This window comes from Marmota monax, unplaced genomic scaffold (genome assembly GCF_021218885.2).
Source record: "Marmota monax isolate L192 unplaced genomic scaffold, Marmota_monax_Labrador192_F-V1.1 WCK01_AAM20220418_F8-fsc00107, whole genome shotgun sequence".
Taxonomy (NCBI): Eukaryota; Metazoa; Chordata; class Mammalia; order Rodentia; family Sciuridae; genus Marmota; species Marmota monax.
The window spans coordinates 1800048-1812343 of record NW_026693761.1 but is presented as its reverse complement, the minus strand read 5'-3'; the positions used below and the strand labels follow the sequence as shown (position 1 = coordinate 1812343).

The following is a 12296-nucleotide window of genomic DNA, read 5'->3' as shown; positions in this document are numbered from 1 at the left end:
GATTCTTCTGCATGATCCTTTCTTGTAGTCCCATTCCATGTTTTCTTTTAAATAATGCCAGCTCTGTCCTTTTAATCTTAAATTTTTCTGCCCACATATTTTTGTTTGAAGAGCCAGAACGAAAATAGTATACTCAATGTATAGTCGAAAAGCAGCTGAAGAAGTGAAGCAAGAATTGGTAAAGTTAAAAGTGAATTATTACATTCTAGAAGAGTCATGGTGTATAAGAAGATCCAAGTGAGTATTTAACAGAGTTAATATTTTATAATCCTGAAACATGAAGAGTCAATGTAGGCTCATGACAGGCATTTTGCTGGTGATATGTTTAAAATATATATTTATATTGTATACATATATTTTATATACATATATATTTAACACTTTGTGAAGTGGAAGTGGAAAAGCTTTTTATATTATTATTTGGAGTTGTCTTCTTTTCTAGTTGTTTTAAGTATCTTTTCTAATGATTTATTTGCACTCAGCAACTTTAAAGGGATATTAGAACTGATTGATAATCTCCCAAATTGTTCATATTTGCCTTTGATGTTTTTAAAAAACTTTTACTTAAAGCTGGATTTATTTTCTTTCAAAAGACTTCCAGAGTCTGAAACCAAATAATAGGTAGTCTCATTGTAGTAAAGTGGTCCAAGCAGCTAAGAATCAGGGCCTCTCTGGTCTAAACCACATGTCTGTACTGTGCAGTGTCCAGTGAATGGATGTGATGGATTCTCATCAACTGAGAATGAAATTTTTCCTTCTTGATATATCATGTCTTAAATGAGCAGGAAATAAATCAGCTGTGACTCATGGAGTTTATGGTTTGAAAGTTAATAGTTTTAAACAATAGTTTAAAAGTTTCTGTTCTCACAGAGTTTACTAAGCAGAGTATAGCTACAGGTATCAGTAATATCCCAAAAGCAAATGTAGATTCTGAGTTGACTGTGTAGAAATGCTACAGTTGGGTGACTAGACAGCAGATGACAGACAGAAGCCTACTATTAAAGGACCAAAGCTTTCCTCCAGGAGGAGCCCAGCTCATGAGCAGTTTCACCAGAAATCAAGACTATTTTATGGAACACTATCATCTTAAAAAGATTCTCAGTGTATCTGTTGCTATTTCTGTGCTGTATCTATAGCTTGATTATACTTTCCCACCATATACTTCATCAGTATACAAGGCTATTAAGACAAAATTGTGTGCAAATAGTTCTATTACATAACATCTACTCAGCTTTGCCCAAAAGGAAATTAAATAATTGTTAACTGCTTTTTCTATGAATATGTACCAGATTACTTGAATTTAATCAGGATTCATAGAAAATGCTATTGTTCTTATAGTTTAGAAAATGCTGTTAAGTACTTAAGACAATGTCAATTGAAATACATATGATATATATGTGAAATTCATGTACTACCTTTAATTTATAAATTTAGGACAAAAAAGATATAAGCATCTCTTATAATAGTGTTATAAGATCATTATAATAAATCAATGGTGGGCAAAATTTGCAATGGGAAGAAAGCTTCTTGAAAGAGCTTTCTACAGAATTGGGGTCTTTATTTTCTTAGGCTTCACTTTCCTTCAGGTTATTGGAACATAAAAATAATTTTTATAGTATTTTTTTCTTCTAAGTGAGCAGTGAACCTTGACTCAAGATTCTTCAATTATTTTTCTAGACCCTTTTGAATATGTGCAAATTGCAGAGGCTTTGCATTCTAAAGTGTTAGGAAAGCTCTTTGGATTTGCATAACTGTAGTAATGTCATATTCTGATAGTCAGAACATTGTTTTATGTACATAAGAAGGAATATAAAGGCAGCGGCTATTCAACTGGCTTCAGATCACTTATGAGCACTTAGCCTCACAAGCTGGGTGCTGGGTTCCCCCATCAGGACCTGGATGTGCCATAGTTGTGTTGGTTCCAGCAGGAGTCCAGAAGCATTTCTCTTTTCTGTTTTCCCCACTCATTAACACTGTCAATTACTTCAAGCTTTCAGCCAGACTGTACATGCTCTCAGGAGACCATGGGCAGGTCCACTATGAGCAATCTGAAACAATACAAAAACTGTGCTTTCTCCTCTGACCAGAAAGCAAATGGGACACTTGAGAGGAAAAGGAAGAGGAACAAATATTTATTTCATGTTGATATCTACAGTATAAAGAACTGAGTTTCTTTTTTTTTTTTTTTTACTTATTTAGTTGTAGATAGACACAATACCTTTATTTTATTTATTTATTTTTATGTGGTGCTGGGATCAAACCCAGTGCCACACATGTGCTAGGCAAGCACTCCAACACTGAGCTACAACTCCAGCCCAGAACTGAGTTTCTTGACAAAACTTTCTACCAGAATTGGGGTTTTCTTTTTCGCTGTGACCTTCACTCTCCATTGGTTATGCCAGCCGGGTACACTTTTAGATTATTGGAATATAAAAATATGTCAGAACCTGGGAAGGAAATGGGAACTCAGAAAAGGAAAAGGAAGAGGGACTAATGCTTATTCAGTGCTTAATTTGTGCCTGGCACATTTATGAGCACTGAATGTACATGATCTCATTGCAAGTGGCTTCATTAATGCCTTGATTAGTCCTTGAATACATCACACTCTGTCTACAAATACAAATACTAAAATACACCTGAATGTAAATTGTAGGTGAGTTTTTAGCACACTACTCTTTTATTTTCAGTTCCCTGTTTTTTTTTCAGTAAGTCTAATTTTAGAGTGGACATAAAATTAAAAGTAAAATACATATATTCAGAAGAAAATAACTCAGATTCTCATTAGTGCTTTTTTTTTTTTTTTTAAGATGAGGTTTCCCTATATTTCCTAGGTTGTTTGCACTCCTATCCTTAGATAGCAGGGACTACAGGTGTGGACTGACTACCATGTCCAGCATCACTAATGTTATTAGAAAATACAGCTGACTAGCCTGGGGAAACCTCAGGGAATTCACAGAAGGACTGAAGGGCATTGTAGCAGGCTCATAGAGCTCACAAAAGCAGCTTTTTGTCCATTCTTTTTCCTAAAAGCTGTCCAACTCTGGAAAACTCAGGGTAGTTTTCTACTTCCTATATTACTCACTATTTACCATTTCTGGCTCTTCAGTGTTGTAATAGATTGATCTTGACTTGCTTGGAAATTAAAATGTGGAAACCCCAAGCCCAGCCATATTATCATAGATGTTCAAGATGCATGGAATTCAGTATTATTGAGGACACACCCAAAAATATGCACTGGAACCCACCTTATAGGGATATTTATTGGCAAAACTTCCCTGAGAGTTAATCTGACAAAATGAAAAGTTGTATAGTTCTTTGACTGAATGATAATGCTGCTTCCAGATGTTTAACTTAAAAAAGAAAGATAGGCATAGAAATGTTGATAATAGCATTGCTTTTAATTATAAAATTGAAAACAATTATATTTTTAAAGGAAAAGTTAAATAACACTAATCTAAAAACTATTAAAACCAATGAAGTAGGTTTTTATGTACTAAGGTGGGGAAAATGGCCTCATTTTATTTTTCCAAGTTTTAAAATAATCCCATTTCTATGAAAACAACCCTGGAACATCTGTGTATATAAATATTTTCTTGTCTGTAATTGTTTATGTGTATGATCATATAAAAAGGTTTTGCAGAATATATGTTGAATGCTTATTAGATGTCACCTCTGGGAAATAACTTTGGAGATAACAGTGACTTTCAGTTTTTTACTTTGTTTAGTTCTGTATTTTGATGTTTTTATAACGGCAAATTACTTTAAGGTTAAAGCTGTTATTAAAAAAGAGGAAGCAGCTACTCTCCTACTACATTGGGGAAAGCTGGGTGAGATTGCCACGGAACTCCCAGAACTCGTTGGAAATGTTTTTTTCTGTTATTTCAAAAACAAGTGAAGCAGCTATAACAAAACATAAGCAGTGGTCAATTCTCTATAGTTTTTCTGTTTTGTAAGATTTCTCCAGAACCAAATAAGAAAGTGAATTTTATCAAACTCTAGAACCTTGTATCTGTGAAAAGTGTTTTTGATTTAAAATAAAGGATGAAGCTTTTTTGAAGCACTTATTTAGGCAAATATTACTTGGTACCAAACTCTCTCACACCATTCTTTATAAAAATGTATTGCTTTTAAGATTGAATTCTTCATTTTGCTAAGATATAAACTTAAAACTACAAATTTTCTTTAAATTCATGCATGTAGAATATAATTAATGCAACTTCCCTATAAACTGAACATAATTACCATTTATAATTTTTAAAAAAAATCAATACACACTTTTATGTGCTGGGCATGATGCTAGATATCTGGTTTCTCTCAATCCTCACAACAAATTTATGTCATGGGCATTTCACAAATGTGGAAACTGAGATGAGTGAAGGAAACAGCCCAACACTTCATTCTTGGTAAATAACTGGGACAGAATTTCACTGAGGTATCTCTTGTTCCAGCATCTGCATGCATGTATTCTGCAGGTCTGTTTTCTTTTTTTATAGTCACTTCTGCTGCATTACCTTGTCCTAAAGAGGAATTACAGCAGATTACCAAAATATAAATAACTGTCATTTTTTAAAACTAAGTTAAGAAGAAAAAAATGAGATGAGATCAGGAATATAAAAAGTATGCTCTGCTTTATCTGTAGATATATAATGTGCACTGATTTTTAATGGGTACATTCATTTTTTCCTAGGCCTGGTTGCAGCATGCCTGAAATTTGGGATGTGGAAGATCCTGCCAATGCTGGGAAAACTCCCTTATGTAATCTCTTGGTGAAGGAATCAAAGCCTCACTTCACCACTGTATTCCAGAACAGTGTTTACAAAGTTCTAGAAGTTATAAAAGAATGACTACTACTTCATGACCTGCCTCCTACAGAGAATTACATCAGTAATGGTTTTAATGTTTTGCTAATAAGTCATGTATTGTTTTTAATTCAAATCCCCAAAATTTTTATAGGTAACTGTTTTCAAATAGAAAACATTTTATTTGGTAAATTTGAATGTTATTCTGATTGTGAAAATGGCATATACCCTCATCAGTTGGTTACCATTTTAATGCACCTCTTAAAATTTGCTATGCAAATGAGTATATGCTTGTACTTGACTTCAATATTTGTGCTAAAGTGAGCAAAGCCAGCTGTGTAAAAAATATATGATGGTCATGACAAAGGCCATATGAAAAATGTAATCAGTTCTGAATTCTGTTGGGGCTTCCCTTACAGTTTGTGGACTATTAACGCCCCTTGCTTACTTCTTCGCCTCCTGCTCTTGTCTTTGGACAGTGCAGTGTTCATGTAGGTTTTCAGTCCCGCCAGCCCTCTCATTACTTGAGTTCTAGTAAATGGCACAAATGTGGGTATTTGCTTTCTGGAATTATCTGTTCATCTCATTTCCTCGTGTTCATTTTGTTCTCTATTGCTCTTGTGAATGAGGCCTTTTCTGCCCATTTTTAATCCAGACTCTTGAAGCTAATGGTTAGGACCAAATCCCTCTAACTTCCAACCATATGGCATTCTTGTGTCTCTATACCACTCACAAGGTTTTTTCAGATAAGTGCTATTTACCCAAGTTGCTTATCAAGTACTTATTCTTAGTAAAAATAATAATAATAATAATAATAATAATAATAATAATAATAATGGTAACTGTATTTTTCTCATTTTTAGTATTATTCAAATGTTTATATTTTAATGACTTTAAACCACTTTAAAATTTTTTCATGTTTAATTCTAGTTTAAAAAAAAAAACAAACTATTTTGAACAACCCCAAATATATTGCATCTACAAACTAATGTATATTCAGGTTGACATAATATATGGTAGACTGTAGCATATGGTAATTCTTCTTTTACTACTAAGATACAATGAAACATGACTAATTTTTTCTGTCAAAAAAGTAAACAAATAATGATAACGAATGAGTTTTTCTGTTTTACTTTCAGATTGCCTGTCTTTATTAAGACAAAGCCTTAAGCCTTATGTTATAATTTTGGTTCTAAAAACCATTATTTGAGTATGAGGAATAAGTACATTCCATCTTCTTCTTTATCCTTTTCTATTTTTATTTTGAAAAATTTCCAAACCTGCTTTGAATTCCTCATATAAATTTTTGTTTCTTAGAAATTAATTTGTGTGAAGTGAAATTGTTCAAAATGATGAATCTTCATTATTTTGAGAAAGGGTTTTTCAGGTTTTAAATTCTAAGCAAACCATGATTATGGCTGACTACACATTTAATTATACAGTGTTCTCTTTATTAACCACAGGCAGATTAACCTCATTGTGGATTGTCCTTGAGACCTGAGTCCTCAGGGATGGTTTCCGGTGACCACTCCTGGGAGCCACAGAAGAGCTGTTCTCTTTCTGCCTTCTTACCAGAGCCCAAGGACAAGCCTGGTCTGGGGGAAGCACTAGTTTGCTTGTATTGGTCAGCTGCAAAAGAGAGCATGCACAGCTGAGTGTACCCTCCGAGAGGGGCACCATCTCCAGCCTTGCCCCAGAGCCGGCACCTCCCAGGGCTTCTCCTTACCTGGAGTCAGCTCAGGAGATTGCTTCTGTCAGTGTTCTGTAGATGTACAGTCACTCTTTTTCATTTGCTACTCGACCATCTTATTTCTTAGGCTTTGCCAGTTGCCCAAAAGTAGGGAAGCAGCTGGGGAATTTTTGGATTAGGAGTAACATTTGATCAATAATGCAGCAATCCAGAAAAAATGGGAAGAAGGCATTTGGGGCTGAAGAGGAGAGTCAACATGGGTGGGAGAGGGCAGGTGTGTGCTGCATTATCTGCAGTTGTTCCTCAACAAGTGCACCTGCTGTTGCATATCCAGCAGTTCAGGATAGTTTTTCAACCGTACTTTTAAAGTCATTCTCTATTCTTCTCACCCTCTAACAATTCCCTTCCTAGTAAGTTCACATGTAATGATTGGAAATTCTGTACAGCAAACAAAACATTAAAATACTGTTACAAATTGTTTCATATGCTGGGAAACATTAAAAGCAGTCTAAATTAGTTTTTTCCAGAAGAATTATTTTGTAACAATATTTCTTAATGTAACTCCACCAGCAGTCTCTGCTTCTATTTTAGGTGAGTCTGTTTAGAGCAGAAGCCTGAGGGACCATGGCACACTCAGCCTTGAGCACCTCCAGTAGCAGCCGGTGCTGTAGGATATTAAATACTTTCATGGTAACATGGAGTAGTAGTAGGTTCAGTATACATGACAAAGCAGTATTAAAATTCAGTATTTTACATGTTTTTAGCACTTAAAAATATTTTTGTTTTAGTATGGGAAAAGGAAAGATGGGCAAAGAGGCGATTGAAAATGCTATTGCTATGATATTTTTAAAAACAAAGCTGGGGCAGTGTTTCCATAAAAAGATAAGCCTCCAAAAATGCTTGGCAGAAAAAGTGCTGTTTAAAGTAGGCCAGTGACATTAAGGAGAAAATGAAAGGATGTATCAGGAATAAATTGATATTGTGTAGGAGTATTGTATTTTTATGAATTTTATGCCACTTGTTTACATGTACTATCTATGTTAAATAAAAAAGATCATGAAAACGTAGGAAGTGGTTTTCTTGCCTCTATTTTCATTTCTACCTTGACAGTGAACATGTGAAGTCTTCTTTTATAGTCAGATAACTATGAACTGGTTTGACTCAGATTGCAGTTTTTAAAAAAAGGAAGAAACTTTAGTATGTTCCATGAAACTCCTGTTCTTCATTGGTGATGATAGGCACGGGGATTATCAGACGTTTCTTATATTTATGGCAAGAGTCACTGGTACTGCTTTATATCATTTTCAGCAAGGGACATAAGCATTAGGGATAAATACATAGTGGCTAAAAGTTTTATTTTTTTTTTATATATTAAACTGCAATTTGGTATCTTGCTTTGGTGTCTAAATTGTAACTCCATGTTTTTGCATTATTTTTCCCCCCCTTTGGAGGAAAGTCAGTTTAGCTTTGTTCATTCCTGCATAACTAATTTCCTAACAGGGACACCTTAATTCTGACATCTTTGGGACATGAGATTTTCTAACCCAGTCCTTCTCAAAATAAGCAGGCATCAGAATCACCTGGAAAATCCACATTGTTGGCCCCCCCACAAAAGTCCTGATTCCCTTGGCCTAAGATGGAGATCATAGAATTTGCATTTCTTAGGTGGCATTGTCTTAGGATGACACTTGAGAACAGCTGCTCCATACCTGAAAGGCTGGCCTCTAAGGCATATTCCATTCCTAACATGACATCCTACTCATGCACATTTGGGTTATTTCAATGTCTGGAACTAATTATTCATAGTTCCTGTTTTAACTCTTGGAAGGCATTTTTCAGTTGGTCTTGCAAGGAGCAAACAAAAAACTTTTTTAAACTTTTTATTTTTAAAATTTATTTATTCTAATTAGGTATGTAGGACAGCAGAATGCATTTTGATTCATTATACACAAATGGAGCACAACTTTTCATTTCTCTGGTTGTACATGATGTAGCATCATGCCATATGTGCAGTCATACATACACCTAGGGTAATGATGTTCATCTCATTCCACCATCTTTCCTGTCCCCCTGCCTCCTCCCCTTCCCTCTTCCCCTTTGCCCAAAGTTCCTCCATTTTTTCCCACCCCAACCCCCCATTATGGATTAGCATCCACTTTTCAGAGAGAACATTTGGCCTTTGGTTTTTTGGGATTGACTTACTTTGCTCAGCATGATAAACTTCAAACTCCATCCATTTACCTGCAAATTCCATAATTCTATTCTCTCTAAATGCTCAGTAATATTCTGTTGTGTATATGTACCACAGTTACTTTATCCTTTCATGTATTGAAGGGCATCTAGGTTGGTTCCACAGTTATCTATTGTGAATTGAGCTGCTGTAAACATTGTTGTGGCTGTGTCATTATAGTATGCTGATTTTAAGTCCTTTGGTGTAGACCGAGGAGTTTGATAGCAGGGTCAAATGGTAATTTTTAACTAGAGTACTTTGGGGTTATGGATTGTTTATTATTTATTTATTTGTACTAGGACTGAACCCAGTGATACTTAACTGCTAAGCCACATTTCCAACCCTTTTTTAATTTTTTATATTGAGATAGGGTCTCTTAAGTTGCTTAGAGTCTTGCTCAGTTGTTGAGGTTAGCTTTGAATTCTCTATCTTCCTGCCTCAGCCTCCCAAGCGCTGGGATTATGGGCATGCACCACCACACCTGACTGTCATTTAAATATTTTGAAGTTGTAAATTAGTCCTTGTTTCTTTTCAGTTTAGAGGTGAGATGTTTTGAAATACAACTTTCTTTTGTAATGTTACTTTGCCTAAGAGAAAAGAGGTATACTTAGTTATGTGTGGTTACTAAACAAAACAAACACAAACATTTTTTCTACTTTATTACTTTTGTTTTGGCCCCAGAAATTTTCAGTCTTCTCCCTCTATTAAAGGGCAGCTGAGAATCAGTATGAGGTCACAGAGTGCCTACTTCTCTTTTCTGCCTTCCCCTTCTCCAGCCCCCAACTACAAGTTCCTAATTTAAATCAGTAAAATTGCTCTCAGAGCAGAAAAAGAGGAGCTACTTTTAAACTTCATTCCACTCTTGAATTGGTTTTTATTTCAAAGCACTATATCAGGACAAATATGTTTTTGCATTCCAAGTTGGAAGGAATATTATGATACAGAATGGTCTTGGAAACTCCTTTTATATTTCTCTCATGAGAGGGATTTTAGAATTTTGAATGAATGGGAGAGTTGAAGACTATTTCTCTTAAGATTTTGAGTCATTGTTGTATAACTAAGATAAGATTTTTCTTTTTTTAATTAAGAGATCAGGATAGCATTGTATTGGCATTGCTTTCAAAACAGATGTTTTCTGTGCTCAGTTTCCTCTAACTGGAAACTCTAATTACTCTAAACACAATGTTGTCAAAATGACTTTCAAATAAATGGTAATGATACACAATATTCTGTTTACCTAGGCATGCTCTCTTTAATACAGTGTAATATCATCTCATTGATTTTTAATACCTAGGTGCTGTTTTTTATTTGTTGTCTGCATATTTAATAACTGGAGGAAAGAGTTGAATTAAACAAAATTAAGCTCACTTAGTTGTTATACGGATTGCTTTGACAGCTGTAATCCTTATCCATTTATTTTAAAAGTGGAAATGAATATTTAAAAATTACCATTTCTGAATGGATTTGGCACCATGCTGTGGGAACTGATTAAAGGAGAAAAAAACGTTGCAGCTGACTCTTGAGCCCATTTTTATTGGCTGAGCTGTCCTGGAATGTGAGGTTCTGTGTTGACCGTTTAGGTCTTCCCTTTTGGCATCTCTTATTCACCAGACTTTATCTTCAGATATTTCCTCTTGCCCAGGAAAATCTTTTTCCCAGGAGATGCAATATAGATTACCCTCCAGCCCTTTACATGGATAATAAATTTGGCATTTTCTATCAAAAGTCTCTATGGCAGTTATTCTCAAACTTGTTTGCACAATGAAATTACTTGGGAATTTAAAAGATCCTGAAGTTTCCCACCCTCAGAGGGGTTTGCTCTGTGATTTGGAATTTTTTATGTCTCCAGTGATTCTGATACACAGTGCTAACATTTTAGAACCTGCCTTGCCTGCTTCACCTCCCTGTATCCACTCTTCCCAAAGCTGTCCAATCAAAGCACAAATGGTGAGCAAGTCTCTCAGCTATATATTCTTTTGTTATTAGTGAATGACAGCTAATATTTACATTATACTAATTATGGAACCTAGTGTTGAGTAGTTTATTAAGGAAAGAATTTGTTCACTTTAATTCTCAGGTCATAACACTTATTTGCGAGCCCTGATTGGAGTGTCAATGAGAAATCCAAAATAGAAAAAAAAAAAATGTGGAGGACAACACACATTTCTTCTCTATGGAGTTGCTTTCTTCTTTTTCCTAGAATATGCTTTCCTTGATCAGTGTCTACTTCAAGATGTAACTTAAATGTCACCTCCTATGTGAAGCCTGCCCCAACTACCTACCCCTTGACTGAGTGAAATCCCCCCCACCCAAACTACCTATGCTCCCACCTCCCCTACATCACACACGTGCACAATCATTGACATTTTCTTCCTACTGTATTGTATCTTTACAGATGGAACATATGTCTTATTCCATCCCAAATCCACAGTGCCTCCTAACACAGTTCCTGGCAAGTGATACTGCTTAATGATTTTTGAAATAAGCCACACTTTATACTACAACGTGGTAAATTCCAGATGGCACTAAAAAAAATATTTTTAAAACTAGATGAAATAGAAGTTAATGTATTCTAGCCATGGAGGAAAAGAAAACACAGAGCGTTTTCAGATGAGATTAATACTATAGAAGAAAAAATGTTCTTGACAAACAACTAGGCACAAATTGACTCCATAACATACCTTGGCGAGGAACATTGGAAAACAATATGGCAAAGAGGTATATCTGACTACTGGTCAGTGAACCAGGTCTTCATTGACCTGGGTTTGGTTGTTTGACAAACTATGATGGCCAGCCCTGGGCACATTTGTTACTGATCAGGGAGCAGAGAGCCCTGGTAATTTGGTGAAAGTGGCAGTCGGGATTTCCTGAAGGAGGGGAAGAGACTGGTGTGTTGTTATTAGGTGAAGATGTTAGGTAAAACAGATGACAGCAGTTGCACAATTACTATTATCATAATAGATAATAAGCAACTAGATTGGAATTCTGGATTCATACTTTACATACTATGTGAGACAGGACTGTTTCTTCATTTGAGCATTAGTTGTCTTTCAAAAGAATATGCCTTTTAGTGTAGGAAATAGAAATATGAGGAAGAGATGAACCCAAACCACAGGAGGGAATTTTAACTCATCTCCCTTCAAAACTGATATAATAAGCCAGTAGATCAGTAAGAAAATGCATGATTTGAGTAATTAGAAAAGCAATCTTGACTTAATGCTCAGATATAGGACAACTATACCCCACAAACATAGAATATACATTCTATTCATACATAGGACATTTCTGAGAATTGATAATAAAACGAGCTCTAGGGAAGGAAAACTTTTTTCTGTGCTTTGTTCACCAATATAACACAAACTCTAGAATAGTGTACTTTGCATACCCTAAAACTGGAAATCAATACAAAATGAAGAAACACTATTTTAAATAATCCATGAGCCAAAATACTTATGATAATATGAGAAAAAAATAAGACAAAAATATACCACAAATAGCATAGGGAGCATGGTTAAAGCAGGTCTAGAGATCTAAGGGGGTTTTGCCCCCCCCTTTAATTCTAAAATGCACACATTAG

The 12296-nt window shown here is 35.1% G+C and overlaps 1 protein-coding gene across 4 annotated transcripts in view; it reads left to right on the top strand.

The window, feature by feature from the left end:
* Positions 1-7556, top strand: part of Dpy19l1 (dpy-19 like C-mannosyltransferase 1) — a 102305-nt gene extending 94749 nt beyond the window's left edge. For 3 of the 4 annotated variants that reach the window (XM_046460619.2, XM_046460617.2, XM_046460620.2), the window contains 2 exons: positions 112-237; positions 4688-7556. In XM_046460619.2, coding sequence (XP_046316575.1) covers positions 112-237; positions 4688-4844 — 283 coding nt within the window. In that variant the 3' untranslated portion in view covers positions 4845-7556. The remainder of the gene's footprint in view (positions 1-111; positions 238-4687) is intronic. The other variant, XM_046460618.2, reaches the window with a different exon arrangement.
* The last annotated feature ends 4740 nt before the right edge of the window (positions 7557-12296 follow it).